General features: G+C 41.3%; 2 protein-coding genes across 2 annotated transcripts in view; one reads left to right on the top strand and one right to left on the bottom strand.

Moving 5' to 3' along the window:
• grin2ca (glutamate receptor, ionotropic, N-methyl D-aspartate 2Ca) overlaps positions 1 to 17951 on the top strand; it is a gene marked incomplete at both ends in the record, with an annotated part of 127311 nt that overhangs the window by 55300 nt on the left and 54060 nt on the right. The gene's annotated exons all lie outside the window — the stretch shown is intronic.
• On the bottom strand, positions 10390 to 11457 carry LOC311055703 (kelch domain-containing protein 3-like; the record flags this gene model as incomplete). The annotated part of the gene is made up of 1 exon (XM_084071975.1): positions 10390 to 11457. One exon carries the CDS (start codon positions 11455 to 11457, stop codon positions 10390 to 10392), a length of 1068 nt encoding a protein of 355 aa, XP_083928101.1.

Below are 17951 nucleotides of genomic sequence, written 5' to 3' on the forward strand. Positions count from 1 at the left end.
TCTAAGAGTTTTTTTGAAAAAACTTATGTTGCTATATGATAATATCAGTGCAGTTCTCAAACCTTTTTCATGTCAAGGACCACCCAAATTGATATGTATTTGGCCGCGGACCCCCATCTCAAAATATGTTGTTCCAGGGATCCCCCCAGAAGCAAAGATTTGAGTTAAAAATGTTCGCTTTAAAAATATATATTTTCAAAGATTTGCACAAATTCTCACAATTTAAAAAAAATAGCAGATCTACAAGCTCGTAGCGCGGCACTCGGTGCTGCGCTATGAGCTTATATATCTGCTATTTTTGAGTGGTGCCAGGCACTCCTACACTTGACCGTGTGTGTGGGTCCGTCCGTCCGTCCGTCAGTTTGAGCATGGCCTCAACAGCAACAGCTGCAGCTGATTGCAACACAAGGATGCAACCAGTTACACTAATTCAAAGGCACCACTCTCTTCACACTGGGTGTGATTTTTTTTTATATCCCAAAGAAATTTTAAAAACGACGCAGATGCGTTCCCGGTCTTAAAGGTAGGGTAAGTGATTTGCGTTGGTTAAAATAATTGTTAAATAGCTCTATATTCTGATAGTACTCATTGCTATAGTGTTTGTTCAGTAAAAGGAGTCTCCTTGTCTCTCCACCTCTTTATTAAACAGAAAATGCATTTTTGTTTCAGTTTCAGTTTAATTTCCAATTTTATCCAATCAGGACAGAGAACTCAATCAGGATACAGATTAAACAAGTGAAATTGGAAGTGATGACACTAAGAAATGAGCAGACAAAATTAGAACTGGAACACTATACAAATTAAGCTTAAAAATGGGTACTTTCTCCTGATTGGCTGAGATTTTGACACCTACCGAAAAATGTATTTTCTGTTTATTAAAGAGCTGGAGAGACAGGGAGACATCTGTTACTGAACAAACACTCTATAGCAATGATTACTATCAGAATATAGTATTTTAACCTTTTAACAAAATACTTTTTGTTTTAACCAAAAAATATCACTTACCCTACCTTTAAAGGGTTAAGTGTGAATCATAATTGGCTCCATTGGAACACAGCATATTATTTTCGTTGCCTTAAAAGTTACGGTTTTGGACATACAAGGTTTCCACCCGACATGAGCGAGGTATTGTCGATGCTCTGCTCTCTCGTCTCTGTGTGACTGACAGATAGAGAGAGATTATAATGACGGTGTTTTGCTCATAATTGAGATGTATTGCTCTGTGCTGCTGTTTAAAGCTCTTTTCCCGGAATAAAAACAAAACAAACAATATGGAAAACAGCCTATCTGCTCTACAACGCTATTGGTGAAAATAGTTCCAAATCAAAGGCTTTAGCTCCAAAAGGATATTACATTACAGCATTGTCTCAAGGATCCCCCATATTGATGTGTTTTGGCCACCTTCTGAAAGGATTTTGTGCCAGGTACCTCAAGACATATTAATATTTGTGTTGATTATTATTGTCTTCGCCAGGCTGAAAGGCATGGACCCGTCCGTCCGTCCGTCCGTCCGTCCGTCCGTCCGTCCATCCGTGTGTGTGTGTCTGTCTGTGAACAGCTAATATCCGGCACCGCTGGCCCGGCCGCTGCAAAACTGTGCACACACACTCCCTGGATGCCAAAGCCCAACCTCTGCCCTGATTCTTTCAGATTGGCCTGTTATAGCAGCACCAGGAGGCCGATTTTTGCAAAACACATTTTTGGATATCACTCCGACAGATTTTGTTCAAACCTCACGCAAATTGGTACACAGTATCTCTATAGTCATGTGATCAACACGGATCTGTCCGATTTTCCTTATTCCATCTTGATTGGCTAAGATTGGGTTCCAAAGTTTGCAGGATTGGTTCGTTTTCAACAAAATGCCTCAAATCATCAACACAGCATGCGATTGCCGTGCAATTTTGCGTGCACATTCCCACTAGGTCGAGGAAGACATGCCACCCTTTTCATATTGGCCTGTTATAGCGCCACCAGCAGGTCTATTTTAGCAAAACACATGTTCGGAACAAATGTCTGACGTACAAAATACATTCAAAGTGGTTAAACCGTTCCTCATTTTGCTGGGGATCCCTCGACCGCACTTTGAGAGCCACTTGTACCGTATGAACAGAAAGGATATCTTACACAGTATCACAGTTTTGATATATTTTTTGCTTTGCTAATATATGTTGTGCAGGCATGCCTGTGGTCAGTGGTTTAAGTACATTTACTCAAGTACTGTACTTACAGTAAGTACAATTTTGAGGTACTTTTACTGTACTGGAGTATTTCCAATGTTTAATACTTACACTTCTACTCCACTACATCTCAGTGGTACAATTTTGTACTTTTATTCCCCTACAATTATCTGAAAACTTGAGTTACTAGTTACTTTGCAGATGTAAATTATTATATTATAAAACATACATAAACCACTTTAGCCCTGTTTTGTGAAAATGGCCGATCTACAAGCTCACAGCACGTCACATGCTGTTGTGAGCTTGTAGATCGTCTATTCTCAAACATGTTAGTACTTATAATTTTGGTACTTTAAGTATATTTTGATGTACTCTTACTCAAGTAACATTTTGAACACAAAATGTGAGCACTTTCTTCCACCACTGCATGTGGCGAATGTCAGGAGTTGTGTGTGAGATTTACAGCGGGGGGGGGGGGGAAACGGTGGCGTTTTCGGGGCCTGTATATCAAGCTGCTTGGATGACAGCAAAGCCTCTCCGCTTCAGGGCTTGTGTCCCACGCTGCCATAAATCATGTCTCTTTCATCTGTCTTCCGTTGCTTCTTCATGTTGCCTTGGCTTTTAGGCAGGTGGAAGTGGACTGGGGGAGTGTGGACGCTTGGGCACCAGCCGGACAATGAGTTTTGGGGACAGGGTTGCCAACCGTCCCTTGCGATACGCAGTGGGTGTAAAGTAACTAAGGACATTTACTCAAGTACTGTACTTAAGTCCAATTCTGAGGTACTTTTACTTTCCTGGAGTATTTCCAATCGTCTATACTTTGACTTTTGCTCCATTACATCTCAAAGGCAAATATTGTACTTTTACTACACTACAATTATTTGATAAATGTAGTTACTAGTTACTTTACGTATATAAATTATTACACTATAAAACATACATTAACCACTAGCCCTATTTTATACAAGCTCACAACGTGTTGCATAGCGACACGTTGTGGTGTTTAGCAAAACACATTTTTGGAACAAAATGCCTCACATGCCTCACACATTTCCGGAGAGTAAATATTTTCCTAAATATAATATTTACATAAATATGTAAATATTTATATACAGTATGTAGCTTAAGAGTATGTATCTTAGGACAGATTGAAAATAATTGTTATACTTGACGTTTAACCACTTGAACCCCAGCATCCCTATTCTGAGGGGAACATTTTCCAAAAATAGCCGATCTACAAGCTCACAACGCGTCGGGCCCAGCTTCCTGCTTTGAAATTGAAAGGAAGAGGGTTCAAGTGACAGTTCATATATGAATGGCCTGTAGTTTCGCTGTTGTACCCTTGCTGGTGTCAGAAAGAATTGATCTAAATGCAAGCGGATGGGTTTTTGACAAACTTTAGATTTGATTTTCTTACATTAATAAACATTGTCATAAATACTTTATACTTCCAGTCGCTAGTTTAAAGTCTCCTTTCAATCATCATGATATGTGTTTTGGTAAATGATGGTCTCATTTATTTTAAAATTGACGATAAAGTAGGCTATTCTCTAGGAGGGGCGGGATGATTTGATTGACAAGCTACACAACCAATAGCATTCATTCCCCGCCCCCGCTCTTGATTGTCAAGCTACCCAACCAAAACTGGTCTGGTTGCGTTCTGCAGGATATGACTCGATATGACGCGATATCGAAAGATGGCGGATTTGAAATTCCTAAACAATTAGCTTCGTTTCGGTCTGTAGAAACCAATGGCGTAGCTTAGTCCATTCTTTGAATACAGTCTATGGACACAACGTGACGCGTTGTGAGCTTGTAGATCTGCTATATTTGGTGAAGTGACTTGGTGTACTGTAGACTGAAAAAAAGAAAAACGCACCAAGTAAAGTGCAAGTGACAATGACACATTCCAAATATTATCAAAGTATTCTGAGGCACCCCTGGACTTGCGTCAAAGCACCCTATAGGCACTTTGAGAAAGCCTAGCTGATATACAAAAACTTTACTTTTTCTGGGTGTCCCTTATTTAACTTTTAGGTAGTTGGGTAGGCAACATTAGTTTGGGGGCCAGTGGTGGAAAAAGTACTCAAATTCTTTATTTAAGTAAAAGTACCAATACTGCAATATATACAGTAAATGCTCTGTTACAAGTAAAAGGTCGGAATTAAAAATTGACTTGAGTAAAAGTACAAAAGTATTGGTATCAACATGTACTTAAAGTACCAAAAGTAAAAGTACTAAAATGTTTGAAATTAGCAGATCTACATGCTCACAACGTGTCGCGATGCAACGTGTTGTGAGCTTGTAGATCTGCTTTTTTCAAATAGCCTATGTATAAAATAGGGCAAAAGTGATTCATGTATGTTTCATAATTTCATAATTTATATCTGAAAAGTAACTAGTAACTAAAGTTTTCAAATAGTTGTTAAAAGCAAACAATGTTTCCCTCTGAGATGTAGTGGAGTAGAAGTAAAAGCACAGAACATTGGAAATACTCCAGTAGTAAGTAAAATAATCACTCCAGTGTGAAGTGGGCGGTGTGGTCATCACAGTGGTCATCACAGACCCATGACATAACATAAATGTGTTTTTTTTAAGTGCATAGTCCTATTTATAGGACTATGCACATGTGTCATGTGTCTCGCTAGCCAATCACAGTGCTGAATAGAGTCAGCCAATAGAGTCAGCCAATCACAGTGCAGCTAGTGGTCATCACAGTGATGGAAGCTCACTAGATTTGCATTGAATGTGTAGGGGTTAGGGGTGTACAATGGGTGGCCAATCACAGTGCAGGGTTAGGGGGGTACAATGGGTGGCCAATCACAGTGCAGCAAATGTCAATGTTCTAACCTCACATATAGGGGCGGTTACACCGCCCAAAAATCCTCAAAAGTGTTCTTAAGTACAGTACTAGTACAGTACTAGTGACTACAGACCCGTCGCCCTGACCTCTGTGGTCATGAAGGTACTGGAGCGCCTTGTCCTGGCTCATCTGAAGCGCATCACCGATCCTGTGCTGGACCCGCTGCAGTTCGCGTATAGAGCAAATCGATCCACGGAGGACGCCGTGAACATGGCTCTGCATTACGCCCTACACCATCTGGACACCGCCGGCAACTATGCCAGGATCCTGTTTGTCGACTTCAGTTCGGCCTTCAACACTATCCAACCATCTATCCTGGAGCACCAGCTGTCCCTGCTGCAAGTGCCTGCCTCCACCTGCAGGTGGATTACGGACTTTCTTACCAACAGGTCTCAGCGTGTGAAGCTGGGGAAGAGCATTTCCAGCTCCAGGTCCACCAGCACCGGTTCCCCGCAGGGCTGTGTCCTGTCCCCTCTACTGTTCTCCCTGTACACCAACAGCTGTGTTTCCCTCCACCCGTCGGTCAAGCTCCTCAAGTTCGCCGACGACACCACCTTGGTGGGCCTGATCTCCAAGGAGGACGAGTCGGCCTACAGGAGGGAGATCGAGCGGCTGCGCAGGTGGTGCAGCAGCAACAATCTGGAGCTAAATGCCCAAAAGACAGTGGAGATGGTGGTGGATTTCCGGAAGAAAGCAGCCCCTCCCCCTCCCATCATGCTGGGAGGCACTCTGGTGAACTCTGTGGAGTCCTTTAAGTTCCTGGGCATTACCATCTCCCAGGACCTGAAGTGGGAACTGAACATCATGACCCTCCTGAAAAAGGCACAGCAGAGACTGTTCTTCCTGCGGCAACTGAGGAAGTACAGACTGTCAAGGGCTATGATGACCCGTTTTTACTCGGCCATCATTGAGTCCATCCTCACCCACTCCATCATCACCTGGTTCCCCGCTGCAGCTGCAAAAGATCTCGTCAAGCTGCAGCGGGTGATTCGGTCCGCAGAGAGGGTGATCGGCCGTCCCCTGCCCTCCCTCAAGTCCCTGCACGACTCCAGGGCACTGAGGAGGGCAAGAAAGATCATGGCTGACCCCTCCCACCCTGGCCACGGCCTCCTCACCCTGCTCCCCTCTGGAAGAAGGATGCGGTTGCTGAAGGCCACCACAGCACGCCACAGACTCAGCTTCTTCCCCTCAGCTGCCAGGCTGCTCAATGAGTCTGGCTTCCCTCCTCCCCCGCCCCCAAGGGCCACTGAAACCTGACATTGGCAATGACATTGCACTACTGAACACTATGGCACTTTATATTATCTATTTCTTGCACAATGTTGTTGGTGTTGTTGGTATTTATGTTATATATGTGAAAAAAGATTGAAACACAATCATGCATTGTCAAAGCAAATTCCTATGTGTATTACACAATGGCAAATAAAGGAATCTGAATCTGAATCTGAATCTTGAGTAAATGTACTGAAGTAAACACTTTACACCACTCCACTGTTGGGGGCGAACACACACAATGTAACACTCACCCCCTAGAACTCTCCCTGCACCCTTTTCTTTGGGTTGGTGCTAGCGACTGACCAATATATGGCTACGCAGACACACAGTAGCCTATATTGTTTGTTTGTTTGTTTCGCTGATGTTCTGATGTTAGTAGACACTATAGGTTCATTGTTTACCTGCCATCAGTTCTTTGAGGTACTACAGTATACGCTACACTCCATTTGGATGATTATTTGCCTTGTTTATTGACTAGTTTGGGCTTACACTGCTTATTCCAATAGAACATCTGCTGAATGCCCAGTGATTGTCAATCATAGCGGTACATTCTCAACGGAAGCGATACAAAATAATTATATTTTGCGAATCATGGGAAATGCACAACAACAGTATTATGTGCCCTGGGTTTTGGATTACTTAACTCTTCAAGACCGGGAACGCATCTGTGTGTCATTTGTAGATTTTGTTGGGCTATTAAAAAATAGCAAATATACAAGCTCATAGCGCGGCACCGAGTGCCGCGCTACGAGCTTGTAGATCTGCTATTTTTGAAAAATCATGCGAAGTTGTGCAAATGTTTCAATTTTTTATTTTTTTTTTGCTGACATTTTTAACCCAAATCTTTGCTTCTGGGGGTTCCTGGAACAAAATATTTTACAAATGTTCGCTTTAAAAAATATATAATCCAAGATTTTGCCACGAATGTTCGTGATTTTTGAAAAATAGCCAAAGAAATCTTGTAGATCTGCTATTTTTCAATAGCAAAGGAAATCTAAAAATGACACAGATTCTTCACCCGGTCTAAATGGGTTAAGAAAAGAAGCTCTTTAGTAAACAGAGGCTTTTGATATTCGCACGCGTTCTGTTAAACAAGATAATCACAATACAACACGCTTTTTTTTATTTAGGCTAACCAATATACAGTGTGTTCGAAAACAAAGCGCAAACAACAGCTTCGGAATTCAATGCACCTTCACAAGAAAAGTTGGAACTCTCTTAGGCTTATCTTAACCGCAGACCTGATTTTCTGCATGAATCAATATGGTGAAGTAAACAGCGTAAAGGTGGCGAGGGAAATCACTTTTTCAGGTTGATTTACATTAGATTTGATTAGGTTTGACTTCATTGTCCGTCCCCTCGGGGAAGTTTGTCCTCTGCATTTAATCCATTGAGACCGGGAATGCATCTCTCTTTGGCTGTTCAAAAATAGCAGATCTACAAGCTCATAGCGCGGCACCGAGTGCCGCGCTATGAGCTTGTAGATCTGCTATTTATGTTTTTTTTTATCGTGAAAATGTGTGCAAATCTTTGAATATATATATTTTAAAGTGAACATTTTAACTCAAATCTTTGCTTCTGGGGGATTCTACAAATGTCTTCTAAATCTGATTTTTTTTTTTGGAAAAAAAACGTATGTTGCTATAATATCAGTGGTTCTCAAACTTTTTCATGTCAAGGACCACCCCAAAATGATATGTATTTGGACCCCCATCTCAAAATATTTTGTTCCAGGGACCCCCAGAAGCAAAGATTTGACTTACAAATGTTCGCTTAAAAAACATAGTTTTAGATTTGCACACATTTTCAAGATTTTTCAAAAATAGCAGATCTACAAGCTCGTAGCGCGGCACTCGGTGCCGCACTACGAGCTTATATATCTGCTATTTTTGAATAGCCAAAGGAATCTAAAAATGACACACAGATGCGTTCCCGGTCTTAATGGGTTAACCCATCCTAAGGAGCAGTAAATGGGCACCGCGCGGCGCTTGGGGACCGACTCCAGGTGCAATGCCAGTACCTTGCTCAAGGGCAGTGGAGGAGTGAGTGTACTTACCCAGCATGCATGTCTTTTGGTGTGGGTGGAATCTCCACACATAAGGCAGTGGTGGAAGAAGTACTCAGATTAGTTTTACTTAAGTGAAAGTAGCTACACTTATATCACAATGTAGAAATACTCTGTTACAAGCACGCACAACGACGCGCTGTGAGCTTGTAGATCTGCTATTTTTGAATAAATTATAGCCGGTTAATAAGTGGTAAATGCATGTTTTGAGTAAATGTACTTAGTTACTTTACACCACTGTATTTGACATGCAAGATAAACAAATTCAGGGAAAACAATTCTGCCATTTTTATTCTGGAAGCACTTTTTTTTTCTACAACTATTAACATAGTTAGTAACAAGTGCATATTTTAATATTTTGCGCGTGTATTATTTGATATTTCATGGACTGGACAGAAAATGTCCTCCAGTACTGCAATGTCCCATTCATCAGCCAGATTAATTTACAGACGTAGTCAATGAGTGCCGAACAAGTATTACTGCATACGCAGCATTAATAGAGTGAAACCCAGTTTGTCAACGTCAAATAAATAACTTTGCCTTTGTAATACAACAAACTAAGCCAAAAACAACTGGTCAAATCTACAGGCTGTGTATCAGTCAGTGGTGAACAATGGCTCTCATCATTACCATCCGACAGCCAGACAAAAGACAGGTAGGTGGAGAGATAAAGGGCGTATGCATTCCTCTCTGTCAAGATAAGGAGAAAACCCCCAGAGTCCTTAATGTAGACGAGGACCAGCGGTGGAAAAAGTACTGATTTTTTTTTTACTTAACTAAAAGTATCAATACCACAATGTAGAAGTACTCTGTTAAAAGAAAAAGGCCTGTGTTCAAAATGCTACTTGAGTTAAAGTACAACATTAATGTGTCTTTCATAATATAATCATTTATATCTGCAAAGTAACTAGTAACTAAAAATGTTCAAATAATTGTAGTGGAGTAAAAGTACAATATTTGCCTCTGAGATGTAGTGTAGTAAAAGTAAAAATATTGAAAATGGTAAACAGTAAAGTAAAGTACAGTACTTGAGTAAATGCACTCAGTTACTTTACACCACTGACGAGGACCTGAATGAAAGCTGAATTGAAAAGAAGAGACACATTCTGACACAAATAAGACACCAAGCTAGCGAAATGCAGGGATTGTCCTGTTGTCACTGCACCAAATGACAAGCTTAAAGGAGCTACACCATGAAGTTTAACTTTTTCTTTATTTTTGTGTGTTTTTGGTCTCCCCCACCTCTCTTCTGTTCCAACAAATACCCGACTTCGATCATGCAGGCTTTCTTAGGCTATCTGTGTTTTTTATGTAAATTGGTCTGAAAACAGTCCGTCAGATTTGTTCCCCCTGCCTACGTCACGTCTGGGAACAATTCCTCCCGTTTTTCAGTTCTAACCCCCCAAAAAAAATGTTTTTTTTTTTAATTCATTTTTTAACTTTTTTTTTTTTTTTACTTTTTCCACACAGAACCAGGACATAGCATGCATACAAACTGGCTCAATAGCGCCCCGTGCCAAACAGGACAATGTGGTATTGCAGGTGAAAGTGCTTTATAAGCCAGAGAGAAGTTAGTTGGAATGAGTATATCTGAGGCTTGATTTAGGCTCAAACCTTTTGAAAAACGTTTGAGGGACATAAAAAATATGATATTAAATATTATTATTATTTTTTTAATTCATGGTGTAGCTCCTTTAACAATTGATTATGACTCGCATACCCGAATTTTTAAGAAAATTCTTTCAAAAGATATTCTAGACAACTTATCTGACCGCATTGGCACATAATAGGCCTTTTTCACAGCAGCAATTGACATACAGTAAATAGTTGTGTAATGCTACTTCCTTCACAAATTATGCTAACTAGACAACAAGTAAAATAGAAAAAAACAGCATGGGTACAGTAAATAGGATCTGATCTGATCCTATAGTCTGGATGAACGAGGTAACATTATGAGTTTATAATTCACAAAAGACAACATGGTTGTCTTTGGCGGATTGCATTATTTATTCCGTTGCTGTCATGGCTGCCAGTTCCCACCTGATGTCGTGTGGGAGTTCTGACTGCTCCAGACCATACTGAATAACTGCTAGCTTACATAACATCTTCAAACCAGGATTCAAGTCTAGCATGTACAGGTCACTGGGTGTGTCTCTGTATCCTCTAAAGAGGATGATACGATCTCCCACCATGCAACATGACATACAGCTCCTCTGAAATGGGCATTTCCCCTTGGGCTCAACCTTCTTCCAGGAGAAGGTCTCTGGATTAAATTTCCACAAATCGTTTAATATCTTCTTGAAATGACTGTCGTATCCACCAAATATGTACAGCTCTCCATTGTAGGTAAAGGCTGAATGAGCCCTGCGTCCTTCTGGAAGAAGCTGTGCAGAAGGCGTGCTCAGCCAGCACTTGGTCTCTGTGTCAAACACTTTGATGTTGTTGTCGTGGTCCGGATAGCCCCCAAATACAAACATCTTCTCCCCAATGATGGTGGCAGAGTGTTGTGATGAAACAGGTGGTGGAGTGCCTGTGGTGTTAATTAAAGACCAGACCATTGAGGTGGTGTCCAACTTGTAGATGTCATTAGTGAATCGAGTCAGCTGCTGGTATCCTCCATAGATATACATGACCTTCCCCAAGACACAGGCTGAGTGGGCCCTCCTCCCCTCTGGAACTGTCCCGGAAACACTGGGCTTTAACCATCTGTGGGTGTCGACATCAAATGCATAAAGCATGTTGGAGTCGTGCCCCTGGACATATATGAAGGCGTCACGCTCCTCTATCTGAAAATTCACTACACCCCCCCAGATGTAGACGATATCTTCTATGAGCACAGCTGTGTGTTTCACACAGTTAGAGGGAACCTCAGGTGGATGTTCTCCTCTTCCAGTTGTCACAGGAGGCAACTGACTCCATCTCAAAGATACTGTACTGAAGACATGCACTGCAATCTTGTCCCTGTCATTCAAGTTACAGTACCCTCCAAAGGAGTACAGATTGTGTTCCACTGCTACAGCAGCATCGAAGGCTATCTTTGTTCCTCTGTTCAGATCCAAGGTCCAGTGCCACATTTTGGACAACAACAACAAAGCGTATGCAAATGAGGCCTTCAAGTCTCTGTAGAACAATGCAGTGATGTTCCACAGGCTAACACTTATATTGGTACAGCCACACAAACACAACTCCTTTTTTGGGCAAAAGTAACGTCATAATTAATGACATCAGTGTGGAACTACATATTTGGGCAGATATCTTAGATTGTTTCCTGTCCTTGACATGCATTTTTGGGGCGGTGTAGCCGCCCCCTATAAGTGAGTTTTGGACACCGACCGAAACATTTGTGTACCCCCTAACCCTTCCATTGTTAATGCAAATCGATACTTTTTTCATATCAGCCAATCACATTACAGCTAGTGTCATCACCACTAACTGTAATGTGATTGGCTGACTTTGCAAATTCAGGACTGTGATTGGCTAGCGAAACACATGACACATGTGCAGCCCTATGAATAGCAGTATGGACTTTAAAAAAAGTCATTTATCCTTTTTTTAAAGTGAGTCATGTTGTGATGACCACACACCGCCCACTTCACACTGGGTGTGATTTTTATGTACTATTTTGTTTTCTCCTGGCTCTCCCTGTCCCTGATCCTTCTTTAATTTTATTCTTTCTGTAAACAACAAAACACATTGGAGCTTGCGCAAAAAACACATTTCACCCACTTCTTTACACCTATAAACCCGTGAATACAGTTTATATATACTAGATGTCCGGGCCTCTTCGCGGCCCTCACATCTAGGCCTGATCCGAGGTTGGTCCAGACAGCACTGGCCTAGTCACTCTGCACACACGTCATGTGAAGTCCGGCCCCTCTGGCCTCTCCTCTCCTCTCGGCTCCTCCCTCCCCGCTTTGCTTTGCGGCCCTAACCTCTAGTCCCAACCTCCCAACCTCGGTCATGTGATAAAGAGGCCAGACTTCCTGTATCTGGTTGCTATGGCAACCTGCCAGATCAGGCTGAGGGTCTGATAGGCAAATCAGAGAATCAATCAAGCCGAGAGTCTGATCACTGATCGAGGTGGGGTAAGATGCCTAAATCATAGCCATAGCTCTAATCAACAGTCTGTGTGCGGAGCTTTTGTCAATTATAGTGGTATATATTTTAGGTTGTGTTGCACGCAAGTCCAACAGAGTCAGGATGCTCCTAGCTCTGGTCCATAGCTTTAAAGGACTTCTACTTAAGGCTATGGGACTTTCGAGCCTTTGTGCCCGCTACAGATGCGGTCAATGGCATTTTTCTATGGACAAGAACTGTAGAAGCCGCAGCGGAATAATTAAATAATGTTTTCCTTCCGGTGGATTATTTAACATTTTGGCCAAAACGTGTATTTTAGACGTCAGGTGGGGGGCTCGCTTTCAATTCCATAAAACCGTCTTTGTTTTGGTGAGTGGTGAAAGTGTATTTTTTGGGTGGTGTAACCGCCCCTATATGTGAGGTTGGGACATTAACATTGACATTTGCTGCACTGTGATTGGCCACCCATTGTACCCCCCTAACCCTGCACTGTGATTGGCCACCCATTGTACACCCCTAACCCCTACACATTCAATGCAAATCTATACTTTTCTTTAAGTGAGCTTCCATCACTGCGATGACCACTAGCTGCACTGTGATTGGCTGACTCTATTGGCTGACTCTATTCAGCACTGTGATTGGCTAGCGAGACACGACACATGTGCATAGTCCTATAAATAGGACTATGCACTTAAAAAAAACACATTTATGTTTTTTTTTTAAGTGAGTCATGGGTCTGTGATGACCACTGTGACCACACCGCCCACTTCACACTGGGTGTGATTTTTTTGTTTTTTACTGCAGACGAAAGGCTGTTGGTGCGGGCACAAAGGCTCGAAAGTCCCATAGCCTTAAGGAGAACTCCTTTAAGGCTATGGACCAGAGCTAGGGTGCTCCCATTGAGCATGTTGGGTCACAGGAAATTTCGAAGTGGAGCAAAACCTAAATTAGTGTCAGCCCTATGTTTTGCTAAAACAAAGCCCAACCTTACCCCGAATGCTGAACCAATACTGTAGGGCTGAGGGAACATAGGGCTGATTTTCAACCTTATCTTCCCATAATTGGTCCTCAATTATGAGGACCAATTACCTGCACATTGATGCAAGTACAGTGGCTTCTAACGTTCGAGGTATTAGCTTGGAATCCCAATTGATGATGTCACTGGTAGGCAGGTTTCTGAACTGTCCACAGCCCAACAATGAGACACAGAGTGAGTAGACAGAAGTGGTGCCATCTTCTATTGAACATTAGAACCGCTAGAACCACTTATAATGAAGATAAAATGGGTGAAGTGCTACTTTAAACCTAATTGAAACAAATGCAATTAAATTAAATATTATTTCGTGCTATTTCTTGAAACAAGTCATATGAAACAAGTGGACCTTGTTAAAAACAGAACTAAATATCTGCACGCCTGCATTTTAATATTTGTGGTGCGTTGGTTGAGTACACAGCATGACTGAAGAAGGTCCTTTACTGAAACATATCCAAATGAAACTAATCTTTACTGAGCAAGTGAAGACAGTGTGCGGTACGGTTCGATCCCCGACACTGAACCCATGTCTTTCCCTCTCTCTCGGCTGTTGCTGTTACTGATGCTTTCTATTTACAGAAAGAATAAAGCTAAAAATTGCCTAACAGGATTTTATAAGTCTGCATTGTCAAGCTGTTACATAAGATCTATGTGAAGTGTTATTGTGCTGAAAGGATGCAGTTTGAATACTGAAGATTGGAGTGTGGCGCCGTTAGATCATTTTTGACAGCTGCGCAGCACGGCGTGTCATTTTTTTTTTTATCATAACCCATGATGGCAACCAGGAATATAGAAAAAACATATCCTTGTACACTCCTAGATCTTTGCACCGGCTCCCTGTCTGTCAAATAATTGGTTTCAGAACGCTACTGTTGGTTTATAAAGCATTGCATTGTTTAGGGACAAAATACGTTAATGATGTTGTACTACATCATACATGGGCAACTGGCGGCCCGGGGGCCACGTGCGGCCCCCACCTTCACTTAATGCGGCCCGCAGATTAATATCTGAATACTGATATATTATTGATTTCAGCTGTTACAATTCCAAACATGCAAACATGACCCGCTTAATTACTTCAGTCTATATTAGTAGCTTAGCTTAATGACTAGTATTAAAATGCTACTTTTATGTCCAATGTATTTGCATTAAAGTTCATAAAGTTAACATAAGTATAACTCAATGCATTTGAAACAAAATAAAATAAATCTGAATTCCAGTTCAATACAAAATTCTGGATTCCAATAAAAAAATAGCAAAACTAGCAGATCTAGATCTGCTATTTTTGCTACTTTTGTAAAATAGTTGAAATGTACTCAAAAGTTTTACTTAAGTAAAAGTATCAATACTGCAATGTAGAAGTACTCTGTTAGGGACTTTTACTTGTAACAGAGTATTTCTATATTGCAGTATTGGCACTTTTACTTAAGTAAAGAATTTGAGTACTTTTTCCACCACTGGCCAATTGACGAGTGCACTCGTCAATGGCAGTCAATGAGTTCAAGTTTGACCTGTTTAGTGGCAGTCGTATGTCATTACTCCCCCCCCCCCCCCCCGTTGACAGGTACCAGGCTGACCTTGCCCTATCAATCAGCGTCCTGGCAGACCTTTCTGTCGGCCCAAACATCTGGGGCTCCTATGATCAGAGCTTTCCAATTACGGAGGCATAGCCCAGAGCCCGGCTACCTTCTGTTACCCACCGCCGGAAATTAACCCATTCAATCCGGGAACGCATACTGTGTCCTTTTAGATTTTATCTATAACCATTATTGTTTATACTTTGGCTATTATAAAATAGCAGATCTCCAAGCTCATGCTCACCGAGTGCCGCGCTACGAGCTTTTAGATCTGCTATTTTTGAAGAATCTTGAACATTTGTGCAAATCTTTGAATATATATATATTTTTTAAACAAAATGTTTAACTCAAATCTTTGCTTCTGGGGGGTCCCTGGAACAACATATTTTGATGGGGATCGGCAGCCAAATACATATCATTTTGGGGGTCCTTGACAAGAAACGGTCTGAGCACCACTGGTGTAGCAAAGATTTGCAAAAAAAAAAAAGAAAAAAAAAATTGCAGCTCTACAAGCTCGTAGCGCGGCACTCTGCGTCACGCTACGAGCTTGTAGATCTGCTATTTTTTTAATAACCCAAATAAATCTAAAATGACACGGATGCGTTCCCGGTTTGAATGGGTTAATAGGAACTGACGGCGAAGAAACATCAATAGGACATAATTAGCTTTGGAGCAGCCCGAGGCTGTTTACCTCCGAGTGAAGTTTAACTAAACAGCCTGCGTTCAAGCCACTGTATACGCTGAGTGCACCGGTGGCTCCAAAAAATACTCACATTGTTTTACTTAAGTAAAAGTATCAAATCCGAAATGTATACAGGGTTGAAGTAAAAGTAAAAGCACAATATTTGCCTTTAATGGAGTAGAAGTAAAAGTAGCGAAAATTGCAAATATTCCAGCAAAATAAAAAATATACCTCAAAATTGTACTTAATAAGCCTACAGTACTTGAGTAAATTAACTTAATAATGTTACTTTACACAACTGTATGTGCACATGCAGACAGAGAGAGAGAGAGAGAGGGAGAGGGAGACCAGACAATAAACAATGCAGTGAGAGACTGAATTTTGTGGGGGACGAAGCACTCAACCCCAGTATTTGAGTCAAAGTATTGTATACCCCTGGTCAGTTAGTTGCTCTGGGCTTGCTTTAAAAAAATACTTCATATTTTATTATATTCTAACAGTGCCTGCTTTTAAAAATGTGAAAATAGCAGATCTGTGAGCTCACATTTCGCAATGTGACCCGTTGTGAGCTTTATTCTCCACTATATTTGAATAGGGCTTGAGGGGTTAGTTCATAAAGCAAAAGTACAATATTTGTCATTGAAACGTAGAGAAATAAAAAAAAAGTAAAGTACAGATAGTCCATGAGCCAGACAAGATTTTAACCTCTCCACAGGAGTAGCTTTTTCATGGTTATCACACATTTTGTTATTTTCCCCATACGTACATGACAGGTGAAAAAATTATAACATTTAAAAAAGACTTATCATAATGAAACTTCCTGAGTTGATTACTTACAGGAAGACAATGATTTATCGTATTACACGTTTTCTGAAATTGTATATTTAAATATGCAAATTAGGCATTTAGTCCATGAGCCAGAGCCCCAAAATTGAGCCAGATATTGAATATTCCCTCGTTAAAAACCTTTGACTCCAACATCTTAACAAAATGAAATAAGTATGTTGACTCTGGCTTTGTCCAATGTTCCAATGTTGATTCAGGAAAGGTATGCAAATTTGGGCATATTTTCCTAATGCCTAATTTGCATATTTAAATATGCGATTTCAGAAAACTTGTAATACGATAAATCATTGTCTTCATGTAAGTAATCAACTCAGGAAGTTTCATTACGATAACTCTTTTTTAAATTTTGTAATTTTTTCACCTGTCATGTACGTATGGGGATAAGGATAATTCCTTTTAACAGGTCCGTTCATGAAAGTCCTTGCGGTCTTGTTTCCAATGAGGGCCTGTGAGCAATTAGGGGTTAAGAGTGTTGCTCAGGGACAAATTTCATTTCATCGACACATTTGCTGGCCTGGTCTGGAATCGTACCTGGGACAACCAGGGCCTCTGACTCCCTCACTAACCACTCAGCTATGGCCACCCCCTGAAAATGACAAAATGAAAATAATAAAATGTGTGATAACCATGAAAAAGCTACTCCTGTGGAAAGGTTATCATATATTTATTTACTCGTATTGACCCTATGAACAATTTAATATAGGTTTGGTTTTTCCCACTCTTTCGATAATCATTGCTCAATTTTGGGGCTCTGGCTCATGGACTAAGATACTCAAGTAACGTACTTCCACCACAGAGTTTACTAAACGGCCTGCGCTCAACCACTGTACACTGTGGAACCCTAGTCTGTACTGTACATGCAGGCACACACACACACACACACACACACACACACACACACACACACACACACACACACACACACACACACACACACACACACACACACACACACACACACACACACTGCTGTGTGTGCGCACGAGAGAGAGAGAGAGAAGATGAGAGAATAGATGATGGATGAAACTGAATTGAGATGTTGATGAGTTGTGTGTGTGTGTGTGTGTGTGTGTGTGTGTGTGTGTGTGTGTGTGTGTGTGTGTGTGTGTGTGTGTGTGTGTGTGTGTGTGTGTGTGTGTGTGTGTGTGTGTGCGTGTGCACGTGCGTGCGTGTGTCGGTCATGTGTGAAATGAGTGCTGTTGGCAGGGTGATGGAGAGGATGCAGACAGGTGGAACACAATCACAAGATCGTTAAACACCACTGCAGCAATCAGCTTCATAGGAGAGTTCTTAACCACTTTAAGAACATTGGCCAACAAAAATGCAGATGTACAAGCTCAAAACGTGGCGCGT

This window comes from Gymnoscopelus microlampas (assembly GCF_963454915.1).
Source record: "Gymnoscopelus microlampas genome assembly, chromosome: 11".
NCBI classification, from domain to species: Eukaryota; Metazoa; Chordata; class Actinopteri; order Myctophiformes; family Myctophidae; genus Gymnoscopelus; species Gymnoscopelus microlampas.